The 19,216-nt window shown below is 41.6% G+C and overlaps 2 protein-coding genes across 4 annotated transcripts in view; one reads left to right on the plus strand and one right to left on the minus strand.

Annotated features, from left to right (window-relative positions):
- The window catches only part of MUC16 (mucin 16, cell surface associated), a 95,769-nt gene extending 84,427 nt beyond the window's left edge, over positions 1–11,342 (plus strand). The window contains exons 51-57 of one of the 2 annotated variants that reach the window (XM_058728842.1): positions 586–734; positions 1,821–1,984; positions 2,306–2,373; positions 6,670–6,836; positions 8,449–8,490; positions 8,693–8,772; positions 11,188–11,342. In XM_058728842.1, the coding sequence (XP_058584825.1) occupies positions 586–734; positions 1,821–1,984; positions 2,306–2,373; positions 6,670–6,836; positions 8,449–8,490; positions 8,693–8,772; positions 11,188–11,283 (766 nt within the window). In that variant the 3' untranslated portion in view covers positions 11,284–11,342. Of the gene's footprint in view, positions 1–585; positions 735–1,820; positions 1,985–2,305; positions 2,374–6,669; positions 6,837–8,448; positions 8,491–8,692; positions 8,773–11,187 lie in introns of those variants that run through there. The other variant, XM_058728843.1, reaches the window with a different exon arrangement.
- A 2,368-nt stretch (positions 11,343–13,710) lies between these two features.
- Positions 13,711–15,571, minus strand: LOC131511069 (methyl-CpG-binding domain protein 3-like 1). Of its 2 annotated transcripts, none has more exons than XM_058728904.1 (2): positions 15,460–15,571; positions 13,711–14,461 (listed from the first exon to the last, which is right to left on the minus strand). In XM_058728904.1, exon 2 carries the CDS (start codon positions 14,441–14,443, stop codon positions 13,838–13,840), a length of 606 nt encoding a protein of 201 aa, XP_058584887.1. In that variant the 5' UTR covers positions 14,444–14,461; positions 15,460–15,571; the 3' UTR covers positions 13,711–13,837. The 2 variants fall into 2 exon arrangements, with proteins under 2 accessions (XP_058584887.1, XP_058584888.1); XM_058728905.1 differs by lacking the exon at positions 15,460–15,571 and adding an exon at positions 15,047–15,439.
- Between the last annotated feature and the right edge of the window lie 3,645 nt (positions 15,572–19,216).

The raw sequence follows: 19,216 nt of genomic DNA on the forward strand, positions 1-19,216 counted from the left end.
CTGGGGCCACCAACTCCATTAACCACCACCTTCTCCTTTCTGGATGCTTTCAACAAATATCAGCCCAATAATAACATTTCCTATGGCCACACACCATCTATGACCATCTCCATTGTTCAGAGGGGAAGCTGAGGCTCAGAGAAACAGTGAACAGCCCAAGAATTGCCCAAGTTGGATTTTAACCCAAGTCTCCGAGGGATGGGTAGAGGAACTGAGACATCTACACTGGGGAGCAGGACAATCATGGGACACAGTGCCAACATTGAGTGTTTCCAAACTTCACTTCCTTTGGCTTTAAGATGGGGATAATTATAATAATACCTTCCACCGGGGTGATGGTGAGGGAATGTGTATTCACTTCCTAGAGGTGCTCAATAAATGTTCGTTAATTTTATAGTTATTTGTTCTATTCCCAACTCCTAGAAACCTTGTATTTTTGGTCAGGGTCTCTTCTCTAGCCTGAGGGAAGAGGAAGCCAGGTAATTTCTTACTTCTTGCCTGTAGGTCTTTGGCTCTATAAAACGGGAACTCAGGAGACACTACTGATGTTGGATGCTGGCTAAGTTCCATGGTCTCTGTCCCTAGGTTGGACTCCATGTTGGTCACCATCAAGACTCTGTTCTCTTCCAATGTGGACCCCAGTATGGTGAAGCAAGTCTTTCTAGACAAGACCCTGAATGTCTCATCCCACTGGCTTGGTGCCACCTATCAGCTGGCGGATTTGCATGTGACAGGTGTGAGATTGTGGGGTTGGTTTCATGGCTTGAAGAAATGGGGCTTTGAGGAGGAATGGGGCTTCTCTGTAGCAGTGGAATGGATGGAGGCTCTGGAGGGGAAAGGGTGTCTTTCTGGAGGCCCATGTTGATGGACCATGGCAACGGGTCATCCCAACAGGAGGAGGAAAGAAAACATGCAGCAACTGCACCCAAGGGGACAGTAATTTTTACATGTAGATATTTGTAACCCAAAGTGTGGAGTATCCTGCGTGTCCTTCTTAGGCCCTCCAGTTATGAGTCATGTACTGATTGATTGAAGGACTCATTCATGCATTCATTCAACAAATATGTCATGAAAGTAAATAGATGCTGATGATTCACTGTGATAACCGCTGTAACCAGGTAATTTAAAGAGCCTGTGGGCACTCACAAGGAGAGACACATGGCCCATCTTGGAAAGTTTTCTGGAGGAAGTTATTAAAAAACTGAGATGTGATGGCGAACATAGCCTAGCCAATGGGAAGAGGTGGGGAGTTGAGCTAGCTGTGTTTATAACCTAGAAGATAAAATATTTGGGGAGACTGTAAGGAGTTTGGTGTCACTAGAGCAAACACTTTGGCATGAGAGAAGTGATAGGTAAGGCTATAGATGCAGGCAGGGACTTTCTTGGGTATTGGGATGGTTTGCAGAAGAACACAACACAGAGTTCTGCTTTAGAAAGCTCATCTTCTGAGTTCTGTGTAGAGAGTGGATTGGGAGGGGGAGAATACCATAGGCAGCAAGACACATTAGGAACCTAGGTCAACAAAGGAGTATGACAGATGTCCCCTGAGGTGATCGGCACCTACACTTGCCATCTGTGCGCCAGGAAAGCCCAGTCTCATCTTCCCCACATTCTAGTGAGCTCTCATAATGCTTGAGGAAGAGTTGGATGGATAGACAGATCAATGGATTCAAAGTGGCCAGGTAGATGGAGATCTTACGTATCCCACCTTTCAGAATCCAACTCAGGTCACATTGCCAAGAATAATTAGACTAGCTGGAATGACTTCTTTGCTTAAATCTTCACCTGTTGGGGACCTCTATACCTTCTTTTTGTTATAGAAGTGGAGTCAACAGCTCATCTACCAACAGACAAACCAACAAGCAGTCCCACCTCTCAGCACTTCCAGCTGAATTTCACTGTCACCAACCTACTCTATTCCCAAGACTTATCCCAGCCCAACACCACCAAACACCAGCGGAACAAGAGAAGTATCGAGAATGCGGTGAGAATGGGTTTGTGTCCCATGTAGAGACAGACTGATGGACTCTGGGTAGTCAGAGGGTGATTTTTTGTGACAATTCATCCAGACAGGTTCTTTTGCCCATTTACAAATAAAGAAACAGGCACAGAGAGGTTCAGTAGCTACTCTAGGATCATATAGCTAAGTCACACCCTGGAATGGGATGTCCTTTGGTGCACATACCTGGGCTAGTATTTGTTGAGATAATAAAAAGTAGATGGGGAAGTATGCTCAGTGGCTAAAAATTCTCTGATGCCACTGTGCCTGGAATTCTGACCAAGGGAACATCACCCTGTTTTTCAGCTCAACCAGCTCTTCCGAAACAGCAGCATGAAGAGTTATTTCTCTGACTGTCAAGTTTTAGCATTCAGGTGAGTTCCAACTCAGGACCTAATCACTCTGGAGACTCCCACGGTCCTTTAAGTAAAAGTATCCCCATGTCATGGTCTCAGTTTCTAGTTCTTATGGAAGATAGCCCTACGAGTATAAAACTGTTACCTAAAAACCAGCTTGTTCCTAAACCAATGATGCCAACTGGCTTAGAAACTCAAGAGAGCCAGTGTAGACCTCAGTAGACATGGAGGTGCCTGGTGCTGGGAGCCATGGAATATGGAGTGTAGCATCAATGAATGCCTTAAGAAATCAGCTGCTGGAGGGGCACCTGGGTGGCTCAGTTAAGCATCCAACTTCAGCTCAGGTCATGATCTCACAGTTCGTGAGCTCAAGCCCCATATCAGGCTCTGTGCTGACAGCTCAGAGCCTGGAGCCTGCTTCGAATTCTGTGTCTCCCTCTCTCTCTGCTCTTCCCCTGCTCAGGCTCTGTCTCTCTCTCCTTCAAAAATAATTAAAACATTAAAAAGAATTTTTTTTTTAAGAAATCATCCGTTGGAGTCGGGATCCATAGAAGATGGGGGTGGGTAGAACCAGATGACTTAGAATCCAGCAGTCTAACCAAGTTACTCAGTCGTATAGCCACTAATCACATGAGGCAATAGAAATTGTTTATACATCTCTTGAGATATGATTCATCTATAAAATGCACCCTTTTGAAGTATACAATCTAGTGGTGTATTTATAGAGTGGTACAACCATCCCACTCTCTAATGGTAGGATGTTTAAAAAAAAAAAGTCCCGTCCCCATTAGCAGCTGCTACCTATTCTTCCCTCAGCCCCATCCCCTAGCAAACAATAATCTACTTTCTGTCTCTCTGGATTTGCCTATTCTGAACATTCCATTTAAATGGATCAATACACTATGTGGTCTTCTGTGACTGACTTCTTTCACTGAGCATCCTGTTTTCAGGGTTGATCCATGTTGTAGTATGGATAGGTACTCTATTCCTTCCTCTGTGACTGAACAATGTTCTGTTGTATGGCTATGCCACTTTTCGTTTATCCATCCATTCACTGATGGACGTTGGGTTGTCTCCCCCTTTGCCTATTATGAATAATGACCCTGGACCCTATTACGAATGATGAAAAACTTGTGTAAGTCTTTGCATCAGTTTGAGTTTGAAGTTCTTTTGGGCATATACATAGGACTGGTCTTGTAGGGTCATGTGTTAATTTCATGTTAACTTTTGAGGAACTACTGAACTGTTTGCCCAAGAGGCTCTACATTTGCCATCCCACAAGCAATGTATGAGGGTTCTAAATTATCCAGGTCTTCACCAACAATTGTTATTATCCTTTTTTTACTCTAATCATCCTAGTGGATGTGAAGTGGTATCTCACTGTGGTTTTGATTTGCATTTTCCTAGTGATTAGTGATGTGGAGCAATTTTTCATGTACTACGAGTCATTTCTGTACCTTCTTTGCAGAAATGTCTATTCAGGTCCTTTACCCAGTTTTGCATTGATTTTCTTTCTAATCGTTGAGTTATAATTGTTCTTTGTGTGTTCTGGATACTATACCCTTATCAGACATGATTTGCAAATATGTTCTTCCATTTTAGTAGGTTGCCTTTTCACCTTCTAAGTACTACCCTTTGAAACACAATCATTCTTAATTTTGATGACTCTCAATTTATCAATGTTTTCTTTGGTTGTTTGTGATTTTAGTCCCATATCTAAAAAACCATTGCCTAATCCAAATTCACAAAGATTTATTTACACCTAGGTTTTCTTCTAAGGATTGTATCATTATCTCTTACATTTAGGCATTTGATTTATTTTGAATTAATTTTTGTATATGTTGTGAGGTACGGGTCCAATTTGATTCTTTTGTATGAGGATATCTAGTTGTCTTAGTACCATATGTTAAAAATTTTTTTAACATTTATTCATTTTTGAGAACAGAGAGAGACAGAATGCGAGCGGGGGAGGGGCAGAGAGAGGGAGACACAGAATCCAAAGCAGGCTCCAGGCTCTGAGCTGTCAGCACAGAGCCTGAGGTGGGGCTCGAACCCACAAACCTTGAGATTATGACCTGAGCCGAAGTTAGGCACTCAACCGACTGAGCCACCCAGGTGCCCCATCAGTACCATTTGTTAAATAGACTATTCATTCCCTATTATCTTGGCAACCTTGTTGAAAATCAATGTCCATGATTGCATGAGTTTTTTATGGATCCTAAATTCTATCCCACTGATCTATATGTCTATCCTTATACTAGTGGCAACTGTTTTTATTACTGTAGCTTGGTATAAGTTTTGAAATTGGGAAATCGAGTTCTCCAACTTTGTACCTTCTCCATATTGATTTACCTATTTGAGGTCCCTTGCAACCCCATATGGGTTTTAGAATCAGCTTATTAATTTCTGTAAAAGAGTCAGCTGGGATTCTGATAGGGATTGCATTTTATCTGTAGATCAGTTTGGGGAGTATTGACATTTCAACAATAATAAATCCCCAGTCTATGAACATGGGATACGTTTCCATGTATTTAGGTATTTTAAAATTTCTTTCAACATGTTTTATAGTTTTCAATGTACAAATCTCACAATGTTTTTGTTAAATTTATTCCTACATGTTTTGTATTTTGTTCTTTGATGCTGTTATAAATGGAATTGTTTTATTTCATTTTTAAGAATGTTAATTGCTAGGGGCGCCTGAGTGGCTCAGTTGGTTGAGCATCTGACTTGGGCTTGGGTCATGATCTCACAGCTCATGGGTTGTGCTGATGGCTTGGAGCCTGGGGCCTGCTTTGGATTCTGTGTCTCCCTCTCTCTGTGCCCTCCCCCACTCACTCTGTCTCTCTCTCAAAAATAAATAAACATTAAAAAAATTTTTTAAAGAATGTTAATTGCTAGTGTATATAAATACAATGATTTTTGTACATTGGTCTTATATCCTACATTCATGCTGAACTAATAGTTTTCAGCTATGTGTGTCTGTGTCTGTGAGTGTGTATTAGGATTTTCTATATTTAATAACATGTCATCTGCAAATAGAGATAATTCTACATCTTTCCTTTCCATCTGAATTTTTATCATTTCTTTTTCTTGCCTGATTATTTTATTAGAATTACATCTATTAAAATGTAAATAGGACATGAAATGAAGGAAGACAACACTGTCTTGTCCCCAGTCCTAGGGGAAAACTTTCAGTCTTTCACCATTGAGTATGATTTTATCTGTGAGTTTTTCACAGATGCTATTTTTCAGGTTGAGCAACTTTACTTTCTATTCCTAGTTTGTTGTTGTTGTTGTTGTTGTTTAATCATAAAGGATGTTGTATTTTCTCATATTCTCCTTTTGGATGTGTTTGAGATTGGGTGGCATTTGTCCTTTATTAATATGCTCTATTTTACTGACAATTTTTTAAGATATTAAGCTAGCCTTTTAGCTAGAGGTGAGAGATTAAGGCCTACTCAAATATTTCCTAGGTATTCACACAACCCCACACACTTGTGACTTTCTAGATCCCCACAAACATATTGGAGCTTTTCAAAACCCCTCAGGGACATCTCATTCCCTACTTTTAAAAAACTTTTTGGCTCACCTCTTGCCTGCCTCAACTGTTACTGCTTCCTCAGGCAGCTGCCATGTTAAACAATAATCACTGATTGTTTTGGGCAAGTGCCCTGAGAATAGGCTTCCCTGACCGAAAAAGTTTGGAATCAAATAAAGTCAAATCTTGAAAATGGGGCTTTCTAAAAGGAATCTCCAGACAGGTCAAATATTGAAAAGTCAGTGGGAATGGGTTGTTTTTGGGAATTCCAAACAGATTATGGCTACTAGGCTGCTGGTTTTCACAGCTACCATGGTTCTCATACTGCTGGTTTTCAAAGCGTCTAGGGATATTGTGAGAGCAGCCTGGAAATAATGCAAGTTCCAATGCCATGTAGCTTGCTCCTTTTACCAAGAATCAGCCATTTTTTTCCTCAACTAAATGATCCTCAGATTATTGCAAACCTTTGGTTAATGAAAAGGTTGATTTTGGCCATTCTTGCCAGTATTCTCAATGATTTTATACAGTTTTGGAAGTCCTTAGTCCAAATGTTTCAAATGTGTTCTCCCCGTGGCTATTTATTTATTAATTCATTAAATTAAATTAAATGAGATATTCAGTTACTCACCCATAGTACCATACTTTAAGTGTTCAACAACAACATGGGTCTAATAATGACTGTATTTTGATATTTAGAAAGTCCTTTTGGACATGACTTCCTTCTAGAAGCAGGGTAGAATTCAAGATACCCTTGTTCATCCCTTTTGCCCTTCCAGGTCTGTCCCCGACAGCAACCACACTGGGGTGGACTCCATCTGTAACTTTTCACCATTGGCTCGGAGACTGGACAGAATTGCCATCTATGAGGAGTTCTTGAGGCTGACCCGAAATGGTACCCAGCTGCAGAATTTTACCCTGGACAGAAACAGTGTCCTTGTGGATGGTAAGGCATCCTGGTCATTGGGGCAGGAGTGGAGGGTTCCAACTTCCACACATGGGGCTCTTCCTGGGAATCTGGAGACCTGAACTTTTTCTGGAGCATTGAACTTTTTTTAGGCTGCCAGGAAATGGCATAGTCTCCCAGGCTTTATCCACCATCGAAGGAGAGGAAAGGACACCCCGTGGGATATTGGAGATACTTGCTCTCTCGGAGATAGCTCTGTGACTTCAGGCTGGTCACTTCCCTTCTCTGGAATTCTGTCTCTCATCTCTGTACTGAAGTCACTTGGCGAGACAGTCAGTAAGGGCCTCTGGCTCCAAGCTGTATGTGAGCCAGCCTTGACGGACATAGGGGATGGACCTCTTTTCTTCCTGACAGGCTGTACAAAAACAGGCAATGGACCTGGCATGGCCCATGGGCTGTCATTTGCCAAGTTTTGCTCTAGATCAGCACCATGCAGAACTTTCTGCAATGATGGATTGTTCTATATGTGTGCTGTCTAGTACAGCAGACATATGTGACCATTGAGTACTTGAAGTCTGGCTAATGTGACTGGCTTTTACAGTTACTGAGTTTTAATGTTACCAAGATACCATATTTTTATTTTTATTTAATTAAAATTATTTTTTTATTTTAGTTAACATACAGTGCAGTATTGGTTTCAGAAGTAGAGTTCAGTGATTCATCACTTACATACAATAGCCAGTCCTCATTACAAGTGCCCTTCTTAATAGCCATTACCCATCTAGCTTATCTCCCAGCCACCTCCCTCCGTTTGTTCTCTCTCATTAAGAGTCTCTTGTGGTTTGTTGAAAAAAAAGAAAAAAAAAAAGAAAAATTAAAATTATTTTTAATTTAAGAAGCCACTTGTAGCTGCTCCATATTGGACAGCACATCTATAAGAAATTGGCTAGGGAGAGGGTGTATACTAGGGGGGCCTGAAACCTGCCCCCAGGCCCAGTGGGTACTATGTGTCCCTACCCTCATGGGGTTTATGTTGCAGTTGGCAATAACAAGAATAGGCAATTGAAAATTATAAATTATTTAATGTGAAATAATTCATACTTGGGAGTGGTAATCAGAGAAGCCTTCCTGGAGGAAATTACACTGAAGGTGAATCCTGGAAAGTGGGTATAAAGCAACTTGGTAAAGGAGAAGGGGGTGAATGTGTTTGTAGGCAAAGAAGAGAGCATTTGGGAATTTACAAATTTAGAGAGATCCCTCGGGCTTACCAACTAGGATGACCCATTCTCCCCCAAACTATCATAAAATGGCTCAGCCCAATTTCGGTCCTCCTTGTCCACTGGTATGAATTTGATTTAATGAATTACACCCCTGTAGTGTGATAATAGCCTTGGATTAGGTAGCCTTTTTAGAGAAAAATGGGTCAACATCATAATTCCTACTTCAACATTTCAGTGAAAATATGAAGCAAGGGTGGTGAGTGCTGATAATTTATACATTGGATGAAATAATGTTTTAATCGGGTGAGATATGCATTGTTAAACCTAGATGATGTATGTTCATGATATTCTATGTTTCTGTGCATTTGAAAAGTTTTATTTAAAAAGCATAAAACAAACTCACGTGCATTCTCCATTTCATTCACTTCCAGGGTATTCTCCCAACAGAAATGATGTCTTGACTGAGAATTCAGGTAAGCCTCAAAGAAGCTCCAACCCAGATTGGGGAGGGAATGTCTTGATGCTGTACCTGGTCAAAGAGACCCATGTACCCAGAGTCATAGATGATGATGAAAGGTGGCCAAGGCATGTCAGGGACTGTTAGGCACAATGCAGGGACGGCAGGAGCCCTGGGAAATGACAGGAGGAAGCTAACACCAGCCCTTGTCTCCCCAGACCTCCCCTTCTGGGCCATCATCCTCATTTGCTTGGCGGGACTCCTGGTACTCATCACATGCCTGATCTGCTGTTTCCTGGTAAGTAAGGAAGGGTTGCTTGTCTTTTTATCATTGGGTTGTAAGAATTCTTTATATTTTATAAATACATGTCATTTGCTTGGAATATGTTTTGTGATTTTTTTTCCCCAGTCTGTTTGTGGCTTGCTTTTTCCTTTTTTTTTTTTTTAATGTTTTTTTATTATTTATTCTTGAGAGAGTTAGAGAGACAGAGCACAAGTGGAGGAGGAGCAGAGAGAGGGAGACACAGAATCTGAAGCAGTCTCCAGAGTCTGAGCTGCCAGCACAGGGCCCGATGTGGGGCTCAAAGTCATGAACCACAGGACCTGACCTGAACCAAAGTTGGACACTTAACCAAATGAGCCACCCAGGCGCCCCAACTTTTTCCTTCTTTAAAACAACATTAGTCATTAGGGAAATGTAAATGAAAGTCATAATGAGGTATTGTGACACACAAGGGTGGCTAAAATTAAAAAGACTGACTATAATAAGTGTTGGTGAAGATGAGGAACAACCGGGACTCTCAAATAGTGAGAAATAGCTTGGATGCATCTTTAAAGGTCACATACACCTACCCAGCCTTTCCACTCCTAGGAATTCATGCAAGAGAAATAATAAAATATCCTTTGGATAAATACCTAGTAGTACAATTGCTGGGTTATAGGGTAGTTCTATTTTTTTTTTTTTTTTTTTTTAGTAACCTCCATACTGTTTTCCAGAGTGGCTGCACCAGTTTGCATTCCCACCAGTCATGCAAAAGTGTTCCCCTTTCTCCACATCCTTGCCAACATCTGTTGTTTTCTGAATTGTTAATTTTAGCCACTCTGACAGGTGTGAGATGGTATCTCACTGTGGTTTTGATTTGTATTTCCCTGATGATGAGTGACGTTCAACATCTTTTCATGTGTCTGTTAGCCATCTGGATTTCTTCTTTCAAAAAGTGTCTGTTCATGTCTTTTGCCCATTTCTTCACTGGGTTATTTGTTTTTTGGGGTGTTGTGTTGGTAAGTTCTTTATAGATTTTGGTTACTAACCCTTTATCCAATATGTCATTTGCAAATATCTTCTTCTATTCCATTGGTTGCCTTTTAGTTTTGTTGATTATTTCCTTTACTGTGCAGAAAATAATAAAATAAAATAAAATAAAATAAAATAAAATAAAATAAAATAAAACCTATACCAAGTCATGTGCACAAATGTTCATAGTAACTTTTATTTTACTAGCCAAAAACTGAAAACAACCCAGAAGTCCATCAACAGGTGAATAGACAAACAAATTCCATCTATCACCTGATGGAATATTACTCAGCAATAAAAAGGAATGAATTATAAATATATGCACTGACATGCATAAATCTCAAAATAATAATGTGGAGGGAAAGAAGCCAGATAACAATTAATACATAGTTTATGATCCTGTTTATAAGCAAATTGTTGAATGTAAGCTAATCTATAGGGATATCAATCAGATCAGGGGTTGCCTGGGAATGAGAATGTGTTTGCAAATGGCAAGGAAGGAGTGATTACAGAGGGGCTCGAGGACACTTTTGGGGATGAGGAGCACTCCTTGTCTTGATTGTGGTGATGGTTCAAGTTATAATCAAAACTTATCAAACCATTTGCTCTACATGTATGTGGTTCATTGTACATCAGTTATACCTCAATTAAGCTAGAGGGGGTGTGTGTGGAAGGAGAGGAAGGGAGAGGGGGTGAATGAGTGAGATGGAGAGAGGGAGGGAGAGGGTATGAATGGGATATCAGTGAAAATGGCAGTAAAACAAAGTTAAAGGGAAGAGAGAAGATGAGAAAGAGATAAAAGAGAGACAAAGCGGGGCGCCTGGGTGGCTCAGTCGGTTAAGCATCTGACTTCGGCTCAGGTCATGATCTTGCGGTCCGTGAGTTCGAGCCCCGTGTCAGGCTCTGTGCTGACTGCTCAGAGCCTGAAGCCTGTTTCTGATTCTGTGTCTCCCTCTCTCTCTGACCCTCCCCCATTCATGCTCTGTCTCTCTCTGTCTCAAAAATAAATAAACGTTAAAAAAAATTTTTTTTTTAAAGAGAGACAAAGCAGTGGCACCTGGGTGGCTCAGTCAGTTAAGTGTCCAACTCTTGATTTCGGCTAAGGTCTTGGTCTCGTGCTTCATGGGTTCCAGCCCCACATCGGGCTCTGTACTGACAGTGAGAGCCTACTTGGGATTCTCTCTCTCCCTCTCTCTCTGCTCCTCCCACTCATTCTCTCTGTCTCTCTCTCAAAAATAAATAAATGAACTTAAAAATTTTTTTAAAAAAAGAGGGACAAGGGAAAGGAAAAGAAGGAGTAAGAGAAAATTATGTCGAGAGACATATAGGAGGCAAGCCTCTGTGGCTTTGGCCATCTCCGTCCCCGGAGTCCCATGTAGCGGATCAGACCATTCTCATGCCTTCTCCTTGCCCTTGCAGGTCACCATCCGCCTGCGGAAGAAGGAGGGAGACTACGAGGTTCAGCAACACAGCCTGGGCTATTACCTGCCACACCTAGACCTGAAGTTGCAATGAGCTCTGCCTGCGGCTCCAAGGGAGCTTGGCTGGAATAGAAATAAACCACATTGGTCGGACACAGCCTCTGAGCCCTTCTTGACTTGGCCCCTAACTAGTTCCCAGGGGACCAAGATGAAAGGTTTCCCCTTTCACTAAGTCCTCAAAGGGCAACTGCAACCCTGTCTTTTGGTTTTATGCCGTTTCGTCCCTCAAGGGCACTAGAACTGGCACACACAAAAAAAATTCACAGACATTGTCATTGTATAAAATCAACATCCCACCTCAGTGTGAGGTTTCTCTTCCTAGAAACCTGGGAGCACACCTCCCCTTGCCTCTGTGCCAGCCATCACTGCCATCTCTGTTCCTCCATCTTGCTCCACCCCCAAAGTTCCCCTTACACCGCCTCATTCCCTGAAGTTCAGGTGCACCAGGACTTCCAGACCAGTCTACCTCAGGGGCTCCTCTCCCATCATGGGTCCCCCATGATGGGAAATGGTCCAAGAAGGAAACGAGTGAGTCATAAATGACTCCATGATCAACTTTGGGACTTGGAGCTGGGATCACTAGGTATCCAGAAAGCCTCAGTCCCCAGAGTAATACCAAGACTGGAGAGAGATACTGGATCTGCTTTGGATCTAAAGACAAATAAAGCTCATTGGGGAAAAAAATCTAAAGACAAAGCCAGACAGTCTTTCTTCATCCAACAAGATAGAGCAGGGGCTCCCCAGGAAGCAGCCTAGAGTGACCCAGGGTCAGGGAGCTATGCTGTCCTGCCTTGGGTTCATGGTAACAGATGGCCCAATCTCTACGCAGTTTGCAGACGATCACGGCTGAAGACACAAGGGCTGAGAAGTAACAGTGATACCACCATTCGTACTTACTTGGTGTGAGGTTCACATCCTCAGTCCCAAGCAGTCTCTGAGAATGTCTTCTCTGGAGATTATAATAATAATAACAAGAGTATTGTTACTGACTACTTAATATCTACTAAGCAATATGACTGGCAAGCTCTGCGTGCACGATCTCACTTAAACTCACCATCCTTGACAGCTGCACTCCCATTTTATAGCTAATGATATGGACACTTGGAAAGACTAAGCAGCGAGGAAGGAAAAAATTACTAAGAACCTAAATTAAACACTTCACCACACTATCTTTCAAAGAAAAAGATAAAAGAACTTTCTGAAATACAGACAGACTCAACGTTGACCTGCCACAGGCCTTCAGTGATAGAACCAGTAGAGAATGTTCATCAGGAAGCAGAAATGTGAACCCAGAAAAATGTAACAAGAGTCATGAGGAAAGGAGAGAAAATCAGTGTATCTAAATCAGTTATCTTTTTTTAATTTTTTAATGTTTATTTTTGAGAAAGAGAGAGAGAGAGAGAGACATAGCATGAGTGGGGGAGGGGCAGACAGTGAGGGAGACATAGAATCTGAAGCAGGCTCCAGGCTCTAAGCTGTCGGCACAGAGCCCGACACAGGTCTCGAACTCACAAGCAGCAAGATCATGACCTGGGCCGAAGTCAGATGCTCAACTGACTGAGCCCCCCCCCCCCCAGGTCCCTCAAGATTCAATCTTAACTCCTTTTTAGGGAAGATAGAAATACTACAAATATTCTGTTATTTTCTATCAATTCATTCTCAGAAATTGATGAGTCCATGAGACAAACTAAGTAATGATGGAAGGGATTTGAATATTGCCACAGGTTAGTTGGGCAATTAAATCCCAACAAGCAGTGGCTCACTGATAGAGTAAAGATGCTGAGAACAGTCCCTCTTGACATCATGATCCCCAAAATGGCACATCAATTTTTATGGATCAAATTTTCAACACGTACGGGTATTTAAAAAATGGGAAGTTGGGGCGCCTGGGTGGTGCAGTCAGTTAAGCGTCTGACTTCAGCCAGGTCACGATCTCGCACTCCGTGAGTTCGAGCCCCGCGTCAGGCTCTGGGCCGATGGCTCGGAGCCTGGAGCCTGTTTCTGATTCTGTGTCTCCCTCTCTCTCTGCCCCTCCCCCGTTCATGCTCTGTCTCTCTCTGTCCCAAAAATAAATAAAAAACGTTGAAAAAAAAAATTTAAAAAATGGGAAGTCTCTTATTTCTTCTTTCTGTTGACCTCTGAGTTCACATGCAACAAAGAACAGAAAAATAGAGACCTACAGACATATCTTCTTTGAGAGCATAGATATAACAGCTTTAATGAAATATTATGTTGGAATCTGTTGGAATATTACACAAAATTAACTAGGCAGGTTTTACTCTGTGAGGCCAGAACACTAAATAATCCCGTGACTTTGATAACTCAGTTGACTTGAAAATACAAATAAATGACACAGTAAAGAAAGTAAAGGAAGACAAGAGTACAATACAGAAAGGAAAGATCTCCTTTCTCCCCTCACCGGAAACCCAATCTCACAGCTTAAAAAAAATCACTGTCTCCATTGTGTCACACAATACAATTTAATACAAGGAAAGTATTGGTACATACTTAAGTTTCAGGGGCTCAGAGCACGAAGACACAATGGACACTGCAAAGAGATATTAATAAAGTGCTGTGCTGCATTCCATCTACACAGGGCTCTCCTTTTCTTCATGGTGTTTTTCGAGATGTCCTTCTTGGCCCCTCACTTTTTCTGCCTCGCTAGCGAGTCTGTCTATAGCCAGTGCTGTAGCCAGCCTTTCTCTTGCCGTCTTCACTTTCTTTTCTTGTTTCTTGATATCCTCCTCAGTCACCAGAAATTGTTTGCACATGAGCTGCGGGATACCCAGACCAGCTTCTGGAATCATCTTGGCCAAATCCGAAGAGCTGGCAAGGATGGGCATGGGGCTCGAGTTCGGGCCACCTGCAAGAACACCTGGCAGATAGCCACCTGTGCACTGAGGTGCGAGTTTTTGCAAGGCTTTGGCAAGGTCCAAAGTGCTTAATGGTTCCCCTGTGCTGCTGCAGGCCTGGAGACCTTGCAGTCTCTTTTGCCAGCACACCTGTTGGGGCTTGTCCAAGGTTCCCTCCCAGTGATGGCATCTGACCTCGTTGCCAGCATGGGCTGTGATTCTGGTAACTGGCGTCTTAAATACATAACTGGACATCCTCAAAGGGATTGAGACACTTAAGCGAGACTTCAGTTTGGATTGGTTTCCACAATCATTTTGCTTCTGTGAAGTCTTGACCATCATACTTCTTTTCCTTTTGCCCTATAAAAATAAGTCATGATATTGGATTAAAATGATAAATGAGGCCTGCCTTCTTAGGAGCATTCTATTTGGTATCTTGTACATCCACCTTCCTTCTCTACCTTTGGGGATAGGTCTGACTTGTGTCCTGGGACATCATCAAATAGATTTGTGTCAGAACAAGAAAGTTCAAGGTTAAAACTCAGGATCTACTCCAGATCGTTTCTCCTCCATGGTTTTGTAAGATGCTCTCTGTTACGATTTATTCTCACTTGTGCTTGTCACTCTCAACCACACAATTCCTGGTCCTCCCTCTCTGGACACACGGTTACTTAGTCTTTCTCTAAGTCCCAACCCCACCATCCTTCTGTGTTATGTGACTATTCATTTGGTCACCCATGGACCTCTTTGTTTTCATAGCTCCTTCAGAGCTTAAACCAATAATGAAATTATCATCTGCCCCATTCTTAGCAACTCGCTCCTATATCCCAGACATTTACGTCAACTGAAATGGTCATGACCAAAAATAAATAATTCAGAAAACATATTCACCCACCATAAATTCCTCATTTTCAGTTTTCACTCAAACACTCATACAATAGTTACCTGTCCCTCAAGATCGGAAGTGATGCCAGATCACCATATCTTCACCTTACTTTCTCCCCTATCCCTATCATTCCTGGATTCCATGGTCTATGATCTCAATAATTCCCTTGGAATAATACAGAATTCTTTAACACTTGCCGTATCTGCCTTATAAAACTTCAAATCTGAAAGACCCTGTTTATCTGCTACACTAGATACTGCTGGTCTTATAACTACTGAGAAGAGCACACATATTTTGGTACCACTATAAATCCAAAATCACCTGCCTCCCCTGCGAAGCATCCATAATGTCTGGAAATTTTACTTTATTTTCATGTGTTGGCATTTTTATTCCCTGTTTTTTCACAAGGCTTGTTTCAAACATTCCCTACTTTTCTTTCTGCTTCATACCTATTTAAGATCCCCTAACTTGCCTGATATTTCGATAAGGCTCTTTCTATTCCTTCCCCTTTGTTGTGAGCTGCTGAGAAAAGGACCTCTACATCATGTGCCTCTGGAGCCTCGTCTTCAAGAACCTTCTCAGACTACCCCCACCCTTGTGTGTGCCCTCACCATTCTGTGGATTTTGCCTTGGTAAGGTCACAATGACTCCTTTGTTACTAGACCCAGTAGGAACTTTTCAGTGTTCATATGACATGATCTTTAAGTGGAAAACTTTTAAGTATGTTTGCAGCAACTTACATACGGGACTCCTATTTCACAGCTGTGAGTCATTTACAATGTAAATATAGAGCAGGTACATCCGATAAAACTCAATTTACAAACCGAGGTTGTGTTGTGAGTGGAAAGTGCAAACTGGATTTCTGATACACAAAAATACGTCAACTATCTCTATTAATTTCTACACTGATTGCATGCACAGATGAAAATATCTTGGTGATAATGTTTTAAAATATGCTATTAAGATTAGTTTCACGTGTTTGTTTTTAGCTTTTTAAAGGTGGCTGCTAAATAAAAATTTCAAGTCCGTAGTAAAGAGTGCTTAGCGGTCCTACTGACAGCACTTTTTAAGCCATGTGTAAAAATAAAGCCCAGAGCAAAATGTGTGGGAAAAATTTTCCCAAGGAGAGGGGTCTACCTTGACCCCACAGCAAGATGCAGAACACACACACACACACACACACACACTCCGAAGCAGACATCGGCCCCAGAATACCACCACTATTTCTCAAATGCCATGAGGTTTCCCTCCCACACAGTCCAAACTGGACTTGATCTCAAGAGAGACGTTGGAAGTTTACATAATTTACCAATTAGGAAGAGCCAAACCAGAGACTAAGCATCAAGACTTTTTGTGACTTGTCCATCCTTGGCTTCTCTTGTAAATTCAATAGGTTTGGAAATATTTTTCAGGGAGGGTCATTTTTAAAAACACACAGTAAATGTAAATAACAATTACTCTAGCCAATACTTGAAAATAAGAGGCTAGAATGCGAATATCATTAATATCAAATCACTACTGGGTTTGCGAGTCAGGGAACAGACAAGATTGGATTGACTTGGGCTCATTAGGCTGATGCTGATTGCGTTTGTTGACACAGAGAAGAAAACTTATAGTGTGCACAGTTAGCAGGGTCCAAGAAGCCCCAGTAATTCCTGGGTAGAATCAGAGAAGAGGACACAGGACAGAACAGGTATCTTAGGGTGTGATTTTGCTTGGGAATATCAGTAGGATGCTGTGTGTGACATAGGTGATGCATTCATAAATGTTGCTCGTTCATTTACCCATCGTTTGTTATTGAGTACTTTCTACATACATCAAGGCACTTGTTCCTGCCCTCTCGAGCTTACAGTCAGTGCCAGAAGAATTTATAAATGTTATGTATGATATACAGATATAGCACTTGAGATATGGTAGGTGTTCCAAGCATTTTTCAAACATTAACTCCTTTAGTGGTCTCTGTGACCTTAAAAGTAGGTACACGTGTTATTATGCCAGTGACAGATGGAGAAACTGAGACACAGATAAGGCAAGCCACTTGCCCAAGGTTGAAGATGTAGTAAACAGTAGAGCTGGAACCCAGGCCTGTCCTGAGAGGTATTCTGTGCCATGTCCCCTTCTTGTAATTCTCGTCTCTGACTTTATATATCAGACACACGGGCCACATGCCCACAGGCGTCGCAAATATTATCTTATATATCCCTGGTGATGTCAACAGAAAGTAGTTACCAGCATGAACCCCATCGTTGTTTGTTTGGTTTTTTTTAAGTTTATTTATTTTTGAGAGAGAGACAGAGCGTGAGCTGGGGAGGAGCAGAGAGAGAGGGAGACACAGAATCGGAAACAGGCTCCAGGCTCCGAGCCATCAGCCCAGAGCCTGACTCGGGGCTCGAACTCACGGACCGCGAGATCGTGACCTGGCTGAAGTCGGACGCTTAACCGACTGCGCCACCCAGGCATTCAGGTTTTATCTCCTAAATCTCTATCACATTTTTAGGCTTTTGAACAATAAACCACTCAGATACATTATATGTTTACTCATTCAGATCTTAGAAAACAAACTGTTTTACTTCTATCAAGAGATTTTCTCCTCTCCTTTTAAGAGTCCCTGTCTACGATTACCCTCGGCCATCAAGACTCACAGATAAGTGCTCTGTCTTGGATTAAGGGCTGTCCTCAAGGATTTTCCTGCTAAATTTAGCCATGTTATCCATCTTTGAGTACATGGCAAGCATATCTTCTATTGCTTCAGTCACTCCTCTAGCCTGGAAAGCTTATTTCCTAAGAACTTTTCAGCCCACCCTCCATTTACTTTCCATGTGTTTTTTTTTTTAATTTTTTTTAACGTTTATTTATTTTTGAGACAGAGAGAGACAGAGCATGAACGGGGGAGGGTCAGAGAGAGGGAGACACAGAATCTGAAACGGGCTCCAGGCTCTGAGCTGTCAGCACAGAGCCCGACGCGGGGCTCGAACTCACGGACCGCGAGATCATGACCTGAGCCGAACTCGGCCGCTCAACCGACTGAGCCACCCAGGCGCCCCCTCCATGTTTTGTTTCATCAACTGACAGTATAAACATTCATATTCGGGTAAAATATCTAAGTTATGCACGCTTTATCCATAAACTATTTAGAAAAGTTTTTAAATTTAAATTTTAGCTTCAAAACTTTTTTCTGAACTCAGACATTAGCCACATTTTAAAAGACATAAATATATTCTCCTTAAACAATTTTAAATAATCATTTTACAACTTACTTGAATGCTAACTTTATCAAATACTAAACTTCCATATATACAAGGGATTGTTTCTGGAACCTCCATATCCCTCTTCAATTTGATGGGGTTTTTCCTCCCACAACAAACTTTAGAGAATCTTTTGGTGTATTATTTTTCCATATCCTCCTTTGTGGTTCATTCCCCCCACCCCCAGAAAAGTTCTTCTCTTTGAAATATTTTGCTTCCTTGTGAATTTGAGAACATCTCCACCATCTAAAAGTTATATTATGGTTCTATTCTAACTTTATTACATTGAATCAAATATTTGGGGTGAAAATGAGCTCTTTACAATATTGTGACCATTGATAAATACAGTTTATTTGTATTTAATCATTGATTTTATTTCCTTTTTAATATTTTATCATTTTTTAAATTATCCATCACATTTGTTTTAGAATGTATAGATGTTATTATTGTCATTATTACCTTATTTCTGATTGCTTTGAGTTTATTTTCCTCTTTAAAATTTCTTGAGGGGCGCCTGGGTGGCTAAGTCAGTTGCGCGTCCGACTTCAGCTCAGGTCATGATCTCACAGTCCGTGAGTTCAAGCCCCGCGTCGGGCTCTGTGCTGATAGCTCAGAGCCTGGAGCCTGCTTCGGATTCTGCACCTCCCTCTCTCTCTGCCCCTCCCCCACTCACACTCTGTCTCTGTCTCAAAAATAAATAAAAACATTTTTAAAAATTAAAACAAAAAAATTTTAAAATGAAATTTCTTGAGGTGGGAGCCTAGATTATTGATTTCAGACATTTCCTCTTTCCTTTTTTCCCCCTAATGTTTACCCATTTTTGAGAAAGAGAGAGAGAGCACGAACAGGAGAGGGGCAGAGAGAGAGGAGGACAGAAGATCCGAAATGGGCTCTGCCCTGACAGCAGAGAGCCTGATGTAGGGCTCAAACCCGGGAACCATGGGACCATGACCTGAGCTGAAGTCAGATGCTCAACAGACTGAG

This window comes from Neofelis nebulosa, chromosome 4, assembly GCF_028018385.1.
Source record: "Neofelis nebulosa isolate mNeoNeb1 chromosome 4, mNeoNeb1.pri, whole genome shotgun sequence".
In the NCBI taxonomy this organism is placed as follows: domain Eukaryota; kingdom Metazoa; phylum Chordata; class Mammalia; order Carnivora; family Felidae; genus Neofelis; species Neofelis nebulosa.